General features: G+C 37.3%; 3 protein-coding genes across 3 annotated transcripts in view; all 3 read right to left on the reverse strand.

The window, feature by feature from the left end:
* LOC134826018 (phospholipase DDHD2-like) overlaps positions 1 to 9,942 on the reverse strand; it is a 30,714-nt gene extending 20,772 nt beyond the window's left edge. Inside the window, exons 1-2 of the mRNA XM_063838262.1 lie at positions 9,837 to 9,942; positions 357 to 446 (exon numbers count right to left, since the gene is read on the reverse strand). Of these exons, the coding sequence (XP_063694332.1) occupies positions 357 to 446; positions 9,837 to 9,936 (190 nt within the window). The 5' untranslated portion in view covers positions 9,937 to 9,942. The remainder of the gene's footprint in view (positions 1 to 356; positions 447 to 9,836) is intronic.
* A 51-nt stretch (positions 9,943 to 9,993) lies between these two features.
* On the reverse strand, positions 9,994 to 11,618 carry LOC134826091 (phospholipase DDHD2-like). The gene is made up of 5 exons (XM_063838362.1): positions 11,529 to 11,618; positions 10,710 to 10,875; positions 10,395 to 10,582; positions 10,208 to 10,273; positions 9,994 to 10,059 (listed from the first exon to the last, which is right to left on the reverse strand). The coding sequence occupies exons 1-5, from the start codon at positions 11,613 to 11,615 to the stop codon at positions 9,994 to 9,996; spliced, it is 573 nt and encodes a 190-aa protein (XP_063694432.1). The 5' UTR covers positions 11,616 to 11,618.
* Positions 11,619 to 17,053: 5,435 nt separating this feature from the next.
* On the reverse strand, positions 17,054 to 21,613 carry LOC134816859 (protein DEK-like). The gene is made up of 4 exons (XM_063825862.1): positions 21,459 to 21,613; positions 20,681 to 20,818; positions 20,263 to 20,431; positions 17,054 to 18,090 (listed from the first exon to the last, which is right to left on the reverse strand). The coding sequence occupies exons 3-4, from the start codon at positions 20,418 to 20,420 to the stop codon at positions 17,490 to 17,492; spliced, it is 759 nt and encodes a 252-aa protein (XP_063681932.1). The 5' UTR covers positions 20,421 to 20,431; positions 20,681 to 20,818; positions 21,459 to 21,613; the 3' UTR covers positions 17,054 to 17,489.
* Positions 21,614 to 22,033: the final 420 nt, after the last annotated feature.

Consider the following 22,033-nt stretch of genomic DNA (forward strand, 5'->3'; position numbering starts at 1 on the left):
AGGTCCTTTTTGAAACCAAAATTTATCAAAAATCCCGGTTTGGTCCCGGCTAAATTATCAAATTTTGACCAGGACCGGCATAATTAAAAAAAAAACGATTTTGACAGGGACCGAGACTAAGCCGGGATTCCGGTCGACCTTGGCCTTGATGGCACATTGTTTTGTTTGCCTCATCGTAGAACCAAAATATAATATTATAAACAACATAGTACATAATATAAATAATACCTGTATATTGTGTATTAGTATAATGTACATTGCATTGTACATTCTGCTAGGTAACATAATATTATATAATGAGACGTGTATTTGCATAGCGTTTATCAAAAAATGTAATGTAATCAAATTGAACCAACCGCAATCTACGAAAGATCTGAACTTGAGGTCACCCACTGATCCAATACCATGAACCACGAAAAGTAAGTGATCCACCTCGTCCTTCTCGTCTGAAATTAGAGATTTAGAGTTTTAGAAGGCAGAGTTAGTAAAAAGTACTAATTCTATACTACAAATATATTTGTGTGTTTGTTTATAGAACCCGTCCCCAATTTCGTATCGGAAAATGAATTAAACTCAGTTCTAAGTGTGAATACGGGTGGTACCTACACCTACCTCACCCTGACTTTTCACGAGAATACTAGCTTAGAATTAGTTTTAGTGAGCTGCACGATTTAGACCACTGACCCAACCCAGAGAATAGTTAGATTTAGTTTGCACCATTAGTTTGGATGGAGCTGTATCCTTGGAGAATCCTGGCACACTTTTGTCACTTTCAACCGAGATTCACTGAGCTTGCTACTGCTGCCTATTCGTGTGTTGAGCGAATACCCTTTGACTTTTTGGCATCTGCCCAGAGAGACCATTTAATCGAATTCCATACACCAAGGTGTAGGATGAGCCAAGAGTTCGACAATGTAGTGGTCACGAATATGGAGCATGCTACTCAAGCTCATAAAGGCCAATAACACGGACAAACCGTTTAACCTTCGGCTTGAGATATTCTCGACGCCACAAATGATCCAAATTCTTAATTTTTAATTATGCAACCTACCATAACCAATGGTGCCCTCCCCGAGCTCTTTCCTCTCGCATTTGCGAGGGTCGACTCCAATGTGTAAAAGGAGTTCAGGATTTGTTCACACTAAGCTCTAACATCGCTATTTGTTGACCATCAGCCTTCACTAAAGGTAATTTTTTAGAGAGTGGAGGCCGACCGTCAGCTTGGGATGCAGGGCCATATAGCAGGAATCAGGATCTTGTGGTTTGTATTATGCTGTCACGTGACAAGATTCATCACGTGGCCCAGAAATTTAGAGTCCTGGAAAACAATTGGCTGGCCGGCTAACACTTTGCTTTAACAGGCTTAGTTCTTTCACGTGATAACTTTGAGAACTAATACCAAAGACGCAGCGAGCAGGATAATGCCATTAGGGTTACTGGTCGCTCTGTTTTGTGATAGAAAATTCTAGAAGCTTTACCACTCATTCGCATTGAGTATGGTTTTTATGAGCTCTCAGTCTTCAACTCTTAAGCAAGACCAGTCTTTTTTTCCCCACAACCTCGCTGCAAAATACAAAAGATCACATTGAGTATTATTCCGTCCAGAGCCACGTTGCAAAGTCATGACGGTCTTAATGTCTTATTCGTCCTTAGTTAACACAATATACTAAATTACAGAAATAGATCGCATTTGAATCCTAAGGTGATATAATGAGCGCATAGAAATTAATCACTATTCTTATTTGGCTTTGTTTTCATCAGAACACTGAAATACCTGTGATTAAACAAATATATTTAAGCGAGACCTAGTATGGAAAAACAATATTATGCAATATTATGTACTAAACAAATATCATCTTTAGTCATAACAAAATCTGGCAAAAAATAGACATGATTTTCCAAAAAGACTAGCTCAGAGCTTTATAATGATCCAAGAGCTTAGTAAGTAGTGGTTAGTCGTCTGTGGCCCTAGCTTACTATTTTACTCCTTTTTGCCGCTTGCTCCACATAACTGTGTAAACAGGCATCGGTAAGCTGGAGGCGGTATGTGGTAGTGTGGTAACTGCTATCTAGGCGGTCTGTGGTAGTGTGGTAACTGCTATCTAGGCGGTCTGTGGTAGTGTGATAACTACTATCTAATGGTACAGAGTTCAGTGGTACTTATACAGGAAATAGAAACTATGCCAGCAGTAACTTTAACTTATGAGACTGAGGATTTAATAACGTCTCCCTCTTACTCTTGTTGTCTAGACTAGCGTACCCCTTGCTATTTATATAATACTTGTTATCGGCTATTTGTGCAACTCGATTTTATTTTCTTACACGTAACGTTGACGGTATGTTTGATCAGGGCACGCTCGTTTTCTCAATAATATTTGAATACAAAATATTGAATTTTTTTTTCTATTAACGTGTTGGTATATTATCAACAAAAAAAGCTATGCCTAATAATATTTCGTGGATTTGGCCATATTATGAATTTCAAATTTCCACATCGTCCGGCTTCGGTGATTTCACCTGTTTATGGAATTTTCATTGGTTTGATAAGCAAAACTTATCAATCCAAGCAAAACACACTGAAAACTTTTCCTAGATACAACTGCATTATTAAACTGGTAATTATTGTGTCTTAGTGAAACAATAGTAATTTTAAATCATTGCAGTTTTCAGATTCGAACATTACTTTCCTACTTTACTGTCATACACTTGCAAAGAGAATTCATAACCCATCATCATTAGTGATCATTTGAAAGAGGAAGGCAAGCTATTGCGAGTCACCTTAACTTGCCAGTGATATGGGCTTTAGAGCGAACGTTTGGTTCGCCCTAATACTTCTATCTCAAGTAAACGCCACGGACACAGGTTAGTCTTACTAAATATTTCAAATAAATTTATAGAGGTTATTATTTTAAAATATTTCATTTACCAATTACCTCTCGACAATACTGGCAACATTTAACTTCATTTGTCAATTTACTCAATCAATTAATGACTTCTTTCTTAACTTCCAGTATATATAGTAGTTTATATCTATACTATAATGATTCGATTAATGATCTACAATCTGTTTCCAAAACATTTTGTAGAATGTTTCAACTGAAATTAAAATAATCCATTTAGGTTGGATAACAGTCAGCAAAAACAAAATCATACCACACGACAGTTCAGCACCGTTAGAGGTCAAGACCTCGGCTGAAATAGGCAGCAACAAGCAAATCTATCTGGAGTTCCTTGATTCTAGTAATGTAGTGAGAGGAAATCTGAGGGTCAATTTTTATAGCCCAATCAAATACTTCACTACGGCAAATTGTGTACATGGTGGGAATGAAATTGTCATTCCTTCAAGCTCTTCAGAGGGATGGGTGTTAACTGTTCAAAAGACGGAAAAGTCGCTCACAATTCACGGCAACAATGTTTTGATCACAAATCTCGTGTTCAGTGAACATATGTATGGAAACTGTGAAGCACGGTGGAATCTCGAACCTCTGCTGAAGATAAGATTTAGATCATCAGACACGGCTTCTGAAATTTACCGAGTAAAACCTCGAGGTAACAAATAATAAAAAGTATTGATTGTGATCAGCGACAGATTTATAGGATGACCAGATATGCTTATATAACTCACAACATTATCGTTATCAGTTAGTGACAGTGAATTCTCCTTTATAAAATCAACACTTTGTTTCAGGTCAGTGCACAGGCTTAAACCACGGACTTGAGCACCTTGAGATACAACAAACATTCCCGGTTAAAAGTGACACTGTGATCAACGTAAACTGCATTGAAAATAACGAACAACTGTTTGGAGACGAAACCATAACCTGCTACGACCAAACTTTCTTCCTGTTTGAACGAATTCCTAAGTGTATTGCCCCAGGTATCCATTTTGTTTTTAGTTAATTGTTTTAGTTTAAAAAAAGGTTGTATAACTATAACCTACTGGCTACATGATAAACTTTGACAAAAGTTTAGAACTATATGATGTCAAAAAATAGGAAAATAGGGTTTCGATCACTTCATTATATATATCACTAGAAACCCGCTAGTCGAAAGCTTTGTTCGAGGAAATTTTAAAAATCAGTTATGTTTTAATTTCTCTTCATCATACAGCTCTGTTATTCAGTAGACATAATGGAATTTATTTAACAATGGCGACAGCGTTGTTAGTATTCGGATTCCCAAAACGATACTTTTTACCGCATCAAAAAATACCAATCACAACCAAAGTTATGAATATAAGTCATAGCGTGAGCGTAAATGTGAGCTAGTTTTGAAGTTATGACGTAGCATACAGCATAACAACGCGCGTAGTTAAGATGTTCTTGCTCGCGCACGTGCATTTTTATCGTTGCTACGCAACAGCGCAGTAAACCTTTGCTAAAATAACGCCATTATTCTAACGATTATTTAACCTCACTTCCGACGATAATTATAAAAAATCTAAAGCCTAAATCAAAATTCTAAGAATGTTATAGCCTATTCCTATCCTTTTTCTACAACCCTGCTAAAAATGGCGAGGTTTCAACTCCATTTGCGAGCTGGGTTTGGCTTCACCAGAGGGTCATTTTGAGGTCGATTTTCGGTGTTTTTTCTTCTATGTCCCCGTTGCCGGGGAAATTTCGTCAAGTTTAAAATATTGTATAGATATTATCATATTAACATCTATTTGTTACAGCATCTTGCACCGCATTGCCTACAGCTCGGCTAATGCCCTACGTCATTCGTGAGGGTGTGGAGTTTCCTAAATCGTCTGGCACAGAGATCCAACTTTCTTGCTACGAAGGATTTGAGTTAGAAGGAGACAAGAAAATGACATGCTACTCCGGCACCTACTACACATACTCAGGAGATAGTGGAGAGCTACCAAAATGCACGCCAACTCCTTCTTCAGGTATGCCAGGTGGATCAGACGATAGACAGTGTAAGGATTTGTATTTCTTTAAATGCATGATTTTATACTTCATTAGTATCATTTACATCTTGATGATGGATTCCTCTTCAGGATGGAAAATAGCGGAACATGATTGGTCCATGATCCAAGTTAGTGGCCAGCCTTTCGACGTGATAACAAATTCGATGCCCAACTCATATGACATGCTTAAATTTGAGTTTCATGGCATAGGTTCGATAACTTTAGAAATGAGAGAAGAGTTCACTGCCATGTATCAAATGAGATACGGCTGCACACCTGACATGAAAAAGACAGCGCGACTCCCTGATGCTTTGGTGAAAGTTTGGACATTTTCTAAAACAAGCTCTTCGTTGATCATACATTGTAATGGTCAGATTGCTGCCAACATCCCTTTTGATGAAGGAGTGACACGTTGTGAAAGAAGATGGTCAAAAAATGTGGAACAAATACGATTCATATACGATGGAGATGCAGCGTCTGATTATTACAGAGTCAAGCAGGCATCAGGTACATGCGTAACACTTTAAATAAAAGAGACATTATATTTTGATAGATACAATATAAAGATTAAATATGATAGAAAAAATTGTCCTGTCCAGTGCAGTGGCCAGATCCCAATCAGTTGGAAGTCATACAATTACAATAAACTATATAGGGGTAGGTAAGAACCTCCAGGTAAAAATAAGTGTTGGTTAAGTCGGGACACGGAAATAGTGTTTTGACTTTACCCTTTTTAACACTTTATTAGCTAAAACCATAATTTCCAGATTGCACCGGTCTTCACCCAAGCTGGAAAGGATTGACTTTGGAACCAGATGTCTTTTCCTCTGAAGGTTCCAGCATAAGTACAGGAACCATAGTTGCACTGTCATGTGGCACTGGGACGAGACTATTTGGTGACAAGGAAGTGACATGTTACAGTGGTACTTACTACACATTCCAGAGGATCCCGCACTGTGTCTCACCCGGTTAGGGTTATTTGAATGTTAATTATAAAGTTATCAGAAGAGCTGTTTTATCTTAGAGTTTGAGATATTCAAAGTCCTTTGTAAGATCACAATATAACATTTGTCAAGACTCCTCGATTTTCAGGAAGCTGCACTGCATTACCCAGGATACTGAAATGGTTTAACATGAAAGCAACAACCCTCAATGACAAAGAGTATCCAGTTTCCTCCGGAGAGGTGCTCACTCTTTCGTGTACTGATGGGCTCCAACTGAAGGGATCAAAAACATTGACCTGTCAGAATGAGGGCTATTATTTCCATGACGAGAGCGAGGATGAACCGAGATGTATACCATCACAACAATCAGGTACTAAATATAACACAATTATTTCCTTCGTGTTTCTGATTGCATTGGAATGTATATTTTATAAAGAAAATTATGAGGAAAATTCAATAAAACTGTCGTGGGAGTGGCTCAGATTCTTTTGATCAAAGTAGTGATTTTTATTGGTCTACGCTTTTAAACACTGCTGGGTTCATAACTTTTTCGAACAAGTTTGCTCTTAACCTTCTACAAGCTTTCAAGTTAACTTAGTTATGTTATTATTGTTTCATAACATTATTTTACCACAAGTATTTTAGAAACAAGAATTTATTTACAGATTTACGGTAAATTGAATTTACCTCAGGTTGGAAAAAAGTTATTACTGACGAGATTGATTATAATCTTCGTGTACCCCTGGACATATTTACGGATTCTTTTACTTCAAAAGAGTCAAATGGGATAAAGCTCTATTTCTACGATGACTTTGGAAAATCAGGATTTTTGGGACTAACAAAAGGAAATGAAAATGATATCAGATATCGCATTGACTTTTGTTCGAGTGTGAGCTATCAGTCGACTGGACACCAAATACCAGATGATGAACTTGATGAAATCGTTGTTTGGACGATTCACTCAACTACATCGTCAATCACAGTTCATTACTTCGACAAGGCCATAATTCACATTCCATTTGATGAACTTCGTTCAAGCTATTGTGAAGAGAAGCTGAAAACTCAAAAGGGGATAAGATTTTCCACCACTGACTTAATGTCACGTTACTACAGGCCAAAACCCACAGGTACATTGTAACATTGTAGTTAGATTGAACCTTAAGTTTATATTTTAACTTGTTATTGGTGAAGTGTTTGATTCCAGTTTCCATTTAAAGAGTTCACAGAATCTATGTGAATATGGTCAATAATACAGAAAATAACCAGATATTTCCAGGAAGGTGCACTGGTCTGGATTCTTCATGGGAGGGAGTAGAAGCACTCACTCAATTCCCTGTCGAATACGGAGTGAAAATAAACTTAGGGTGCACACAGAGTGATGCAATCAACGTGGGAGATAGCCAAGTAACTTGTTATGAAGGAACATTCTTTCTGTTCAACCAACGTCCTCATTGCTTAAAACCAGGTCAAATAAGATGGAATTTGTTTTATAGATGAATCTCTCTGGAAAGGGCACGATTGATTTTTTCCTTTTACATATAAGCTTTTAATTATTGTTGTGTTAGTTTTAATTCCATCTTTCAGCCGAGTGTAACATTCCAAGTCCACAAAAAATGTGGTCTTATCTTCGAACGAGTGCTACTTTCCCCGTTCCTACTGGTGCAACTGTTGAATTGTCATGCTCGAAAGGCTTAGCATTGACTGGAGAGGATACGATAACTTGTTTCGGTGGAGGTCACTACAATTTCAATGCTGAAAAGAAGCCCACGTGCACGCAATCCAATGGTACAGTTTAACATTCATTTTTTAACAATTTATATCGATACTGATGTGTGGCAGGGGGGCAACTTATTGTTTCTCTTAGTTCCACGAACAATGTTATTGTATAGTAAACATATGCAATATCATGTACATCTAATTGAGTTAGTTATGATGCGGAAACAGCTTCCATCTGAAATTATGATGGAGAGATGAGAAACAAATCCTTCGGCTTCCTGTAATTGGCTGGTTGCACTTGTGTAACAATATGGCTGTTGGAATACTCCGAAGTAAAATAAGTGTATAGATTAAAAAAAAATGTATCGTGCAGATTGGCAGTTCATCAAAAGAGGTGATATGATTGGATACGATTTAGAGGAATACCCATTGGAAATACTGACAAACTCTGAAATAGGAGGCTATGAAGTAATCCATCTAGTTTTCTACGACACCTCTAGATCACAAATAGAAGACATGACGATCCATTACGGAGGGAAAAAATCAATAACATGGACTATGTTCTGTTATGACGGAGTTGAAATTCCTAGTTCAGCTCTGCCAACAACACCAAATAAGATCTGGAAAATAATAAAGAAGGAAAGAGAAACAGTGCTGTACTGCAACGAACAATATGTCACTAAAATAACCTACAGTGATAGCACAACATCTGCAGAGTGTGAAGATATGGGCACAAGAGATGTTGACTTCATAATGATACATACTGGAGACAGTGCTACGGATTTTATAAAGAGAAAAGGTAATATCATGTAGTTGCTCATTTAAACTATGTTAAGTCCACTTTTCATGATTTGCTCCCAAATAATTTGACGGTGTGAAAGTGGACCATAAATTACTAATTTCAGCTAAAAAGATAAGAAAAACAAAACAATCCTTAATAAACTTGTATTCTCAGAAACCTGTGTTGGACTAGACCCGGCTTGGGAGAACGCTCAGTCCTCAGCTTCCTTCCCAATACCACGTGGTACAGTGATATCAGTGTCATGTGACCCCAACTACATACACAGTGGAGATACAGAGGTTACTTGTGATCGGAGGGAACAGTTCTATTTTACAACTCAACCTCTGTGTACCCTTCAACGTAAGTATATTACTTTATATTCTAACAGCTTTCAGTAATGCAACTATATATCACAGGAATGACTCCAAGGGAATTTCCTGAAACTTGATCAGATAAATTTGATGACAGATAATAAACATAATGGACCTGTTATCTACAGAATGCACTGGACTGGACAGCAGGTGGGAGAATCTTAAAACAGAGACCACATTTCCGATACAAAGTGAAGAAACAATAACAGTGACATGTCAAGAATTGTACATCAACCAGGGATCTGATATGATTACCTGCAATGAGATGACATCCTTCTCTTATGAAACAGAACCGCTGTGTGAAATGGTTAAAGGTAAACTAATTTTAATTAAAAGAAGCTTTTCAGGTATGGCTATACAATTTTCACTACTTGAGAGTTTTTCATAATTAATAAACTATCAAAATGTGACTGGGGTTAATAGTGATTTCTTATTTCTGATAAACTTCAGAATTCAATAAATTATTATCAAAACACAAAACACCCCCAGACAAATTATGTACTGTTCTACCTGAAGAACTCTCGGGACTAGGTCTACTTTTACCAGTAATTGTTGGAACGGTGTTAAACGTAAAATGTGATGAAGGAGCACACCTTGGGGATAAGACTGTAACATGTCTCGGTGAGCAGACATTTTCTTACGATATCCAGCCATATTGTGGTCCCACCGGTGAGTTAATGCTTATATATTCTACTGCGAACAGTTGGCGGAAATTCATGTTAGGGAATATGAATTTTCGTTGGCTGTTCTGATCACATTAATACAGCTCAAATTACTGATTATATATTATTATCAACAAATTATATTTAATGAGCAGAAGTTTGATTTGTTCCAGTTTACAGTAAAGGTAAGTATATGGGTGCATTACACAATATATATTACTGGCTCGTGCCCAGAATTAATATACTTAATGCAATAAAGTTTAAAGAATGGAAGTCAAATATTGTTTCCTTTTGAATGACTATTGCAGTATCTTTGAAGCAAATCAATAATCTCATTATATATCATAACACGATTTTAAACTATTCCCTACTGATCTTTTGCCCTTAGCAAATGGTAGGCAAAATATATCTATAAATTAGAAAAACAGAATAAACGTAATCTGCTTGAACCTGGTGGTATCTTGTCTTCGTCAGGAACTCCTCTTTTAACGAGACGGGGAGCATTCTGTAACTCAGATTCTGCTGTAAGTTGCGTATACTGGACCATCATTGTGTGTGAGTTTATTATCACTGCCTGCAATCATAAAGGGTATTTATATTAGTAGTACTAAGCAGATTCTGCTGTAAGTTGCGTATACTGGACCATCATTGTGTGTGAGTTGATTATCACTGCCTGCAATCACAAAGGGTATTTATATTAGTAGTACTAAGCAGTTATTGTATATTTCTTGACAATCGTAATAACTTTGTATTATATTATATGATGACAAAAAGAACTTAATATTGATTATAAATTCCAACAGCCCAATTCAAAGACTTACTTCACCATTGCCGAGCTCAACCCTCATCGGGAAGGTCTTCAGCTTCATTGCGGTCGCGTAATGTTCCTAAAACAGCTTTAATTTAGAATTTAAGTATTATGTTGATACTTCAGGGTCACTGTAAAAATCAAAATCAACGCATTTGTCAAACGTTTAAAACCACATTATACTGAATTCATTAACCAACCTCCAGAACGTTTGCTTTGTCCTCGTTGTAAGGTTGCATGATATCATTGTTCCCGCGATAGAACCACGAACAACGTCTGATAGCAGAAGCCAAACCATCCCAGTACACAGGTATTCTTTGTCTAGCTGACATGTTTACGTCGTACCTCCCTCCGTCCGTGCTTACTTGTACTTGTACTTTATCTGAACCTGGGTTTTATTACAACTTCAATTTAGATCAAACTAAAAATTTCATATTTTAATTTTTAGATTTTTGTGCTCCTCATAGATGATATCAAAACGGTATTAATGAACGGGGAATTGTCAAATCAATAACCTGTAGGCATTCTTGTGGTATATGCTTTTTCTAGTTTTTCAGAATCTCGATAAGAAAACGGATTCCAGCTGCCTCCAGGATTACTGTAGTACCAGTGAACTGACGGTTTTAAAAGCAGGGAAGTGGTTGGTGAGGTGATTGGTGAAAGTGATATGCCCATGCTCTCCTGAGGGGAATTTTGAGTGTTATCAATTTGAGATTCCACACTTTTTTCAGATTGAACAACAGGGATATAGTATCTGGAGCTTGATAAACGTAAGACCCTGATGGTCTCTGTCCGATGTGAGAAGAAGGCTTCGATATATTTCCTGTCAATGGAGGATGGAATCGAGAGACATCCATCAAGGGGACAGAAGAGCGGGATTGTATCTGTTGAAGTGTTGGTGCAGATGGCTGCCTATCAATCTCTTTAGAGTCTGTATTTTGACTCAATCCATCCGTAGTATTCTGTAGGCTACTATTGTATGTCACTTGATTTGAAGGGAACTGATTTTCATTGTTAGAAGCAGGAAAATAATTAGACAGTGGCATTTCAGGATGATAAGCTTGAGACAAATCTTTGTTAAAAGTCTTAAAGTAAGCCGGATCAATATCTATCTGAGTTGGAGACTCAGCAGTGTGCATTATCGAACCACTAAACATTGTTGTTGGTTCAATTTCGTTAGTCAACTGCTGAATCTTGTATTCCACAGCAGTTTCATCATTACTCTGGTTCACATCACTAGAAAGCCTTATACTACGCTCTAGGACATCAGCTTCAGACTCCTCAGAATCTGCTGGGGAGTCTTTTCTTATATCCATTGCATCAATTTGACTTACAAATGCCTCAGATGTGTTATGAGTGATGGATCTGGGAGTTGAACACACTTCAGGGACACTATTCTCTGCTTTATCACCATCCATCATTAGTGACCTATAACATGTGATGATGTGAATATATTTAGATTATATCAAATTAGAAAATAAAGAAAACATCAAAAATGTACAAATTGGTCCTGTTTTAATTAATTAGAGCAGCATATAATAATGACAACTGAATTATGACATGATTGGCAAATAATGGAATTTAATTGAAAATAGTGGATAACTTATATAATAAAGAAGTACACAGTAAACACAATTCAAACATAAACATCGCTATCACAATATCATGAAAAAGAATTTTATTCATGTTTGACATTATAGATTTATCATAATAATTCAAGGCTCTTGTGGCTCTTCGCATGAATCCCCATTGAAGCAGGTCTTTTTGTAATAAAGGGACATAAATTACATCTCAATATGTAAGCCTCAGAATTATTACTATCTGAATGATGACTGAGCAAATGCTTATCTAATAGCATTTTTTTTGAGCTGTTATAAGAACACTTATCACATTTCCACTTCCTTTCATTTGTGTGAGTTGACTCATGATCTCGAAGTTTTGTCTTGTCTTTCAACATCTTCAAACAATACCTACACTTCAGTTTATGAGACTTAGTATGATTTCTGAACTCAGAGCTCTCTCTTGTAGAATATGGACATTTTGAACAATATTTTAACTCATGTATCTTCATATGATTTTGTAGTTTAGCTCGTGTGCGTGTTGCAAAGTTGCACATCACACATTTGAAAAATAAAGAATCCTCATCATGAATTTTTTTATGCTGGGAGATAGCAGACTTCGAGGCAGCTTTATAGGGACAAACATTACACTGAAAAGGTTTTTCTCCAGTATGCTTTCTTTGATGGATGGTCAGTTGTCCACTCTCTGTAGCTGACCAAAGACAGAATTGACACTTATAAGGTCGAATACCAGTGTGTCGCTTCAAATGTGTATCTAGAGACTGCTTGTGAGCAGTTCTGAAACTGCAATAACTGCATTTAAATGGCTTTAAGCCAATGTGTTGGCTATTGATGTGTGATAGAACATGTGATTTACAACGTCCACTGTAATCACACATCCTACACTTGAAAACTTTCTTTGACGACTTTTGATCATAAAAACTTGTAGGGACTGAATTACAGTGATGCGAACTCAGTGTCACATTTGCTCCACAAGGAGCGATATCCTCATCTTCTGTGACGCAGTTAGTAGATTTCCAGTCATTTCCACAATGTGTCTCATCTGTCATATTTTTATCCCTGAATCAATATGCATGGATTAAAATAATAATAATAATAATAATTTAAACTTTTATATTATAGTGGCACAACAACTTAAAATGCACAGATGTGCCACGAAAACAGTTCAGGATACAATAAAACCTGAAAAAGCAACCCACATTTATATTCTAAACCAGATAAGGGTGATTAGACTTGATTCACTAAATAAACGATAATGTGTATGCATTTTCCAGTAGAACCAAATAGGGAAAACTAGGATTGAAAAATATTAAGATACAATATCTTATCTTATCTTATCTTATATTATGAGGATTTGTTGCGACGCAACAAGGCCATCGAATGAGTCGACCACCTTTGTTATTTTACTTTGGCATTACCTGCATTACAATGTAAACCAGCACTTTCAAGGAAGAGCTTTACAAGAAGCCGAAGGATCGTTCCTAAGGCCAGCGACGGTTAAGGCACTATGCCACACTTTCTTCGCCCGAGGCTTCGCTGTGTTGATCAAGCACAGCTCCTCATTTAACCCTCACACCCGATTTCTCGAGCATTCGGCTGAGTGAACCGTGGGGCTACATAGACCACTCGGGATCCTTTTACAGTCACAACAAGGACAAAAAGTCATACACCAAATGAGCATTATATTTTTATAAATTGTTTTACATCTCTTTATTCTGTAAAATCTGCTAAAAATTAAATTTCTTGTTTCATTGAAAAAAAAATTTCTTGCTTCATTGTCAACGACGCTCACCCCACGACTAGGCAGGCAGTGGGATTCGAACTCGCAACCTCACGATTACAAAGCCGATGATTAACCAACTGCGCTACCTGGCCCGTTTCAAAAGAAATGTTTTCAGATACACTTTAAAAGAGTCCAATGTTGTACAATTCTTAATCTCAAATGGTAGTTCATTCCATAATTTAGGGCCAAGTTTCTGAAAAGATCTTTCTCCATATTGTGTGTGCACTCTAGGTTCAGTCAAATAGATAAGATGATTATAGTTTGCAAATTTAAACGTTGTACTTAAATAATCTGGTCCCATGCCATTTAGACATTTATAAACAAGAAGTAATAATTTGTACTGAATTCTGTAACTGATAGGCAGCCAATGAAGGTCTTTCAGAGTATCTCCTAAATGATCATGTTTATATAGTCCTACTATTGCTTTAGCAGCAGCATTTTGAATGAGTTGAAGCTGATGGATGAGGTAGTCACTGATTCCAAAGTAAAGGGCGTTGCAGTAATCCAATTTGCCGACGATAATGCTATTAACAATGAGCTTAAGCTGAGCTTTACTAAAAAGATACTTTCTTCTGATAACATTCCTGAGGAGTCTACAACAATGTTTTTTTAGGGACATGATTTGAGGCTCAAAGGTAAGGTGATGGTCGATTTGCACACCAAGATTTTTTGTTGTGCTGACAAATCTGATACACAAAATGGTGAGGTTACGTGCTACGCCCTAGCTATAGTGCCCAATGAACCATAGCAAGCAAGTAGAGATGTCAACACTGCACCGTACAATTAGATCTACAGTGCTATGGGGTCAGCTCTCAGCTTCCCCTATATAAGGAGATAAGGGGACCCCTCAACATACAAAATGTTTGTATAATAATGTTACATAACTATTTCACCCCACACAAGACATAATAGAAGCATAAGAACGGGGAGGCAGCTCAATTAAGGTGGTAACAAGATAAACAAAATGCTTGATAACTTTGTCATTTCAAATCTGTTTCACATCATTTTTTAGATCAGATGCAGCAATTAATGATCAACAGTAAGTTGAAAAACTGGGGCATCCAGTATTTTCGGAAAGAACAATATATGTAATTTAACATTAAATGAGTAAACAGAGTTTGACAAGAGTAGGTACCACCCATGTTTTACTGAACACAATACACGTAGAAACAAACTTAGAAGATCCCTTAAAGTTAAATTAATTTATGATCAATCGTGAGCGACGAAAATTAAGGATGACGAAAATTTTGAAGTATGATGTTGCATATAGTACATAGTAATGTATTCAGTAAAAGCGCCAATAAAACATTAAAAATATTTGCTTTGGCGCTTTATTTTATATTTTACGGTGTAAATATGAAATAGTAAACTAGCGAAAACTTGCGCGGCGCGTATAAAATTAGATTTATATGTTTATTATTTATTGGTAATATCAATTAATTATTAATCGTTCGTCGTCTTATTAGCCCTATTTGCTTTAAATTATGCTATCGATCGTTGACCATTTTTAATGGTTTGGCCCGGCGCGCGCTACTATATCCGTCAATATCAATCGCCCTTGCAAAATGTGACTTACAGTGCATTAGCACGTACGTGACCGCCATACAACATGACAAGCACAATACACATTATACCATGGATGCAGACATGTATAGGTTTACTTAGTCTATACTCTCTAGCTTATTGCTCACTTGATTTGCGCTCTGATCTCTGCATGTACAAGCAGGATCTCGAAAAAAGCGCCACGCAAAGGGAACTTAGGGACAGGCACATCTGGTAAGGCCTTGCTTTAACCAAAGCCCTCTCGCTTGCAATAGCGCGCGACTGCCGAAGGTTACCTGGGGACCTCAGGCTATCATGCACATATTAACATAGAATAGAATATTCCGCCGAATAGAGATTAGGCGGAATGACAGGCTGAGCGCGGCCCAGTAAGCGGAAGGCTGCAAAATTTATTCTACTTGTATATTCTACTTGTGAAACAAGCGCGTCACGCAGTACGCGTATACACTATACACATGACTATGCGTAACCCAGTCCCTGACAAAAGCATACGCTGAAACGAGAAATTAGACAAACTTCCTTATATATTATTATACGGTCATATCACGTGATCGAGACAGTTTTTTGCCAATATCTCGCGCCATGGCGCGCCGGAGCCTTTTAACCCGATGTCATATTGTCATGGGGGTGATCCGGGATAGATACAAGTTGGTTTCAACTGAGAACTGTTATGTTGCTAACATAACAGTTCTTCGAGATTTTTCTTAAAGGGCCGGCCGAACAGTTACTGCTGGGGCCCTTTTAGAAAAATCTCGAAGATCGAGTGATTTAGCACGCTAGGCTAATATGAACTCGGAAATTCAGATTTGTGATTACCTGGGGGTCTGAGGGACCCAAGGCTATATTGCCTCACGGTGTAGGCCCGACGCGTACGAGTGCGCGGCTGTATCGCGTGGCTTTCGCCCCATACCAAGACGCCTCCACTAAGTGAAATGAAAATGGGGGTCACGACGTGATACGAATTGAAACAGTAATTAATTTTTGGTTCAAACAATTAATATTATAAATTATAAGTAGAACGCATATAATATATAATAAAGTCAGTTTCTTTGCAGAGCATTTATAAAAATATTAGCTTACCTTATCGGACCTTATTTGGACGACCATTACTTGAACGCTGGAGGCCCTAGCGTTCATCTTTATGTCCGTTCAAATAAAGTCCGTTCAATTAATGTCCGTCCAAGTTAAAGTCCGTTGAAATTTTTTCAAAAATTTTTCCATTTCGAACTTTTTGTCCAGAATATGACAACTATGAGAACTTTATTGTGCCGTAAGTTAACGACGGAAAGGTTCTCCTTGGTCTGCCGGAGGCACAGAAAACTCTACTAGTATATGATGTCTTCAAGGGTCACTTGGCGGAAAAAGTCAACGAAATTATGGCACTCAGCCTCTAGATATTACGGTAAATCGTGTTGCCAAGGACATTGTCTGACGTTGTTATAGTTCATATTACTGAGGGGAGGTAACGAAACAGTGCTAGGAAAGCTCCACGTGATGTTAAGGTTAACCTAAAGTTGTCTAAGATAAAAACCACTTCACGCCGAATGGCCAGTGAAAGTTAACACTGAAATGCAGGACCGGGGTAGTTTGATAAAAAAGGTTTCCATAAAGCTAGAAATCACTGATGCTTGTGTAAGCATGGACTATTTCATGCACGAAAACCCATTTGATGAAGATGATATGTGATATTAGACACTGATCATGTACACATATTTTAACATTTTTACTGCTTAATGACTGCTTTTCTTACTTACTGTATAAAAAATGGATTTAAAAATCATTTGCTGAAATTAAAAAAAAAGTTAAAAAATTGAAAAAAATTCGGATTTTTGATGGTTTTGAATGCCTTCTAGCGTTCATATTAATGTCCGTTCATAATTATGTCCGTTCATGTAATGTCCGTCCAAATAAGGTCCGATAAGGTATATCAATATATCTCACCTTTACAATATTAAAACGGTTACCAGACGTCAGTCAAAAAACTTAAAGCTCAAACTGAAGCTAACATATTATATATGTATAAATTGTAATAACAACCACTAAATAAGTAACGCTATTATTTCATCGCTAAAGCATTAACAATTTTCGATTAAATTTAATAACAAAATCAAATCATTGTTTCAATCCCTCAAATCTGCTAGTTGTAGTAAAACATTGATAATTTTTTTTCAAAAGATTAAAATGTACCATTAAGGGGAACAATGTCCTCCCGATTTAGATTACCCAGTATGCAGTAACATTTATATTTATTAAGGAACGATGATTATAAAGGTTAAAAATAAATTATTTTTGACGTCAATGGTTCAAAGGCTGCGCGAGACTTCGTTTCATCGAGAAAAATATAAGCGTTAACAACGCTAACTCATAACTCAGCCGATAAGTTTGCGGATATTATCCTTGATGAAGGACTTTCGGTCCGTCAAATCCACACCAGGATATAAACCATATATCTTTTTGAGGGCATCTTTCATGGAGACTTCTTCCAAGTCTATATTTTCAACAGTCTTCTTAATTGCACCAATCAAATCTTCATCGGTTGGACCAGAGAAGGAATCATCTTTCGAAATGTCCGTTATAGATTCACTGAGTTTACGTTTTTTCGTTGGGTTAGTAATAGTATTTGTTTCAAGATCATTGTCTTCTGAAACTGATTCTGACTCACTTAAGGAGTCGTCTCCTTCTACTTCATCGTCCGTGTCCCGTTTCTTTGGAGTAGCTTTCTTTCTTTTTGGAGTCGTTTTCGGTTTCGATTTTGCAGACGATTTCTTTTTGGCAGGAGTTGTCTTTCCCTCGTCATCTTTAGTGGTCGACCTTCGTCTTTTGGAGGGTGTCTTACTTTTCTTTTTGCTAGGAGCATGTCTGCCTTTATCTTCTGGTGACATGAGAAAGTCCATGAGTTCTTGCATGGTTGAGTTCTGATTGAGGCCCAGCAGTTTCATTGACAGTTTCCTGTCGACTGACTTCATTTTCCTGCAATAAGTGAAAACTATTATTGAAGTTTAAAAAATTGGCCGGGCAAATGATTTAGCGAGAGCGCAATTTCTGAGGGCAGGATATCGTTAATTTGACGAAACAATCTTAAAGGACCAGTTAACTGAAAAAAAAGTTATCCTCATATTTTGACAGATTGTGACAAATAGCAAACTAAGCAACGAGTCGAAATTCCTAAATCTCTAACTGCTCTCTAACGCGTGTAAATAGCGTTTGTATTATTTTGGCGATGACGTCATAAAGTCCCTTGCGCGCGCAGAGGAGCTCGTTAGACTGTATTTTACAGGTAGAAAATGGACATAATACAATGTTTTTCCCCGAATAACTCGAAAAGTAAGTAATTTAGGGTACATGTTGCTTCATAAGTTGTATATAAACACGGCCATTCTGCACAATTTGCACACATTTAAAAAGGGCCTTCATAGCCCAATTTACCAGATACCCATAGTTTTGCATGATTTCTGGAACCGAAAATCAGTTTTTCGCCAATAACTGAAAAAGTAAGCACTTTAAGGCATATGTTTGTTCGTAAGTCATATATTAATATGCTAATTGCGGTTCTTTTGCACCCTGTCTAAAGACCCCTTCACGATCCTATCAAAAATGGGCTCAGTACCACGCCCAAAATGGTTTTTGGCAAATTTCTCGAAAAGTAAGGATTTTAGGCCATGTGTTGCTCAGTAGCTCCTACATAAACATGCATATGCCGCTTCGTTTAAGCCTATTTTGAAGTCTCTACGACCTTCAGAAGCAAGGGGTCGGTTACGTTATTGGGTCAATATGGGCGTGGCCCTCCTGGGTTTTCTCCACGGTCAAAAAAATGTCTCCAAACGAAAATCGTTTATTCATACCTTCAGGAAGGTCTGTGCAAAGTTTCGTGAGTATTTGAACATTTGCAGGTTCATTTCCATAAATGTCCATAAATGACTGGACTACACAACTTTAGAGTTAACTTTAGAGAAACTCATAAGTCATTTATCTCAAATTAAGCTGTTAGTGTCCATGATCAACCTGTGGCGACAATGTTTTACGTGAAATGTAAAAATCAGGAGTAATATAAAAAGTGTATTTGTAGATTAAAGTGCTAGCTCATAGTTTTATAGAATTGTATAGATTAACGTTGGTCGTTTAGCCATCTAACAATCGATCGTGCCGTAATATATGGCCAGAGAATAATAGGGTCTTGGAAATTCTATAGTTGTTCAGTGGGTCGATTGACTGAACACGTTTGCACTTGGTATTTAAACTTACCAGTAGTTTATTTATGTTATGTACCGATGATAATGCAATTAGGATAACAACTAGGTAAGCCGTAAGTCTAATTCAAAACACACCGCACACTCCAATCAGTATTACTATTTGGTAGACCGGGTATTTTGGCGGGAATTCTGTTCCCACGGCACTGTTCTGATAGAAGCTACTTCTACTAATGGTCCCAGAGGAACGGCCGTAAAGTAGCCAGACTTCTTGTCTCCTGTACTGGCTGACACATGCGGATTAAAGTTAGAAATTTCGCTATGATATAAATATAATTGCTCTCGGAATTGAACAAACTCCCACTTAATATCTAGATCCTTTCTAAATTCGTTAGAGTTTCATGGACTGGGGAAAAATAATCGGTACAGTCTCCCTGCTTGTGTAATTAAGCAATGAAAACAATCCAAAATTATCACATATGACATAAGTTGTAATAGCAGAAACTTTCTAACCGTACATTCACCCGCCACTGTTCAAAAACCTATACCACTGTTTAAAATCATGACGTGAGCACTGTACATCCAATCAGCTATTTCTTTAGTTAGGATGATAGCCAAAACTATAAGGATTTTGGAGAACTAGGGTATTAGTCATAATTCTAAAATTTGAGTGAGTTACACGTGTTTTATTGACGATGATAAACATTTGCAATGTATTACGCTATGCAAGCGCGCACTGAGGGACTTTACGACGTCACGAGGCCACAGCTTATTATTGCAATAACACGCGTTACACGTACGCTAGAGAATTGGTTCTTTCGGCGATACGATTCTTTACCAGTTTGTCACAGCTGATTTAAATCTTAGCCAAATTGGAGACTACAAATTTTTCAGTTAACTGGTCCTTTAAACTCTTATTATATTATGAACTCAAAGATAAATAACAAACACTAACTTGATTGAGGTTAGTTTGCTTGAGTACAATTTGGAATCCTCGTCGAAATTGAACCCGTTGAACCTGCGGACATTTCCTTTGCGTTGTAGGGACACTCCTTGACTATTGTACATGAGCCGGTGCATTGAGATGTAGCTATCCGAGTGTGTCTTACTCATGTACTCCGTAACTATAAACATTTATAATCAAGAAATCTCTTATTTAAATGAATTATGAGATATTATCCAGCAAGTATAGAGATATATTTTGAACTAGATAACAAGTAGCCGGTAGCCATTAAAATTAAATGTTCCTAGAAATTCATCGATAAATCTATAAATAATTGCTATATAAATCGTTTAAATATAATTACTTCCTTTCTAAACTCAGAAACCCCACTGATTTATTCCTCAAGAAGTTAGAAAGAAAGCTGCCAAACCTATCTCAATTTCTCCAAGTAGAGTACCACGTCCCACTTCAAAATCCAAGCCCTTTTTCTCTTTCGCAGGAGCTGCACTGGTGAAAGTTTGTACAGCAGTCCTCCGTCGTTTTCCTTCTACTATCAATGGTTTCTGGTCTGGAGTTAAGACAATGCAGTTAGAAAAGTACACTGCATTCATAGGTACGGGCGAGATCATCATCGACTAACAGCTATCTTCAAGCGGACGCAAATTGATATTTTTCACTCTTATCTATAACAGCTAACTATTTCCAGGGTGTACTTTATAACGAGGATATTAATATTTTGATGAGCTGGTGTAAGACAAAGACGTGTACAGGGATCTGTGTAACACCATGTGTAACACCATGTGTAACACCATGTGTAACACCATGTGTAACACCATGTGTAACACCATGTGTAACACCATGTGTAACACCATGTGTAACACCATGTGTAACACCATGTGTAACACCATGTGTAACACCATGTGTAACACCATGTGTAACACCATGTGTAACACCATGTGTAACACCATGTGTAACACCATGAGTGCTTCAGAGGTACAGAATATGCACGAGGGGACTAGTGGCGCAGGTTTGTCATATCACTTAATAGTTTGCATAATTTGTTATTTTTCCTAAAATCAAATTAAATAGTTTCACTGATAAAAGGGAGCACACATCTCTTATTCACGTAAGACTCGCACACTCAAATTGAACTATACTCCCAACAAAGTAACATTTTAATGCTACAAATAGTTCTTAACAAGAAAAACCTGATGATTTGGAGAAGGAGTCATCAATTGCTAACTCTTCTTTCTCAGATTCTTCAGTTTCTCCTTCCACCCGGGAATCCTCCAGCTTTGAGTCGTTACTCTCAACCTGAGGGAAAAATGTATTTAAGTCTATTATTATTGAAATTGTAGATAATTGATCATTGTTGATGAATGATGATTGCCTGTAGTGGTAAAAATTTCATCTACATATAATGGAAGTTATGCGCTGAAGTGTTAGCAAAGTGCTTAGCCGATAGATATCTTATCTCTGCAAGTTCTTTAATCTTTACCGGAGCAGTATGAGAATTAAAATTAACCGATGAGATCATTTTCCCACCAAACTCCTTGCTTTCCAGCCTGTTAGTGTTATCATCCATGGACCAGAATTGTTCAGCCTCAAGAGCATCATATATTATGTGCGACAGAGCACTGTTGTGCTCTATTGGCCCAACCAGGCCCGAGCTACACTCTCGCTTCAATACCATTAGTATAAACTAACCCTAAATAGAATAGTGCCTGGCGGCTGGCATGCCTTACAATACCATTAGACTGTTAGAAAGGAAGTTAAACTTTGG

This window comes from Bolinopsis microptera, chromosome 1 (assembly GCF_026151205.1).
Source record: "Bolinopsis microptera isolate Bmic1 chromosome 1, MBARI_Bmic_1.0, whole genome shotgun sequence".
Classification (NCBI taxonomy): Eukaryota; Metazoa; Ctenophora; class Tentaculata; order Lobata; family Bolinopsidae; genus Bolinopsis; species Bolinopsis microptera.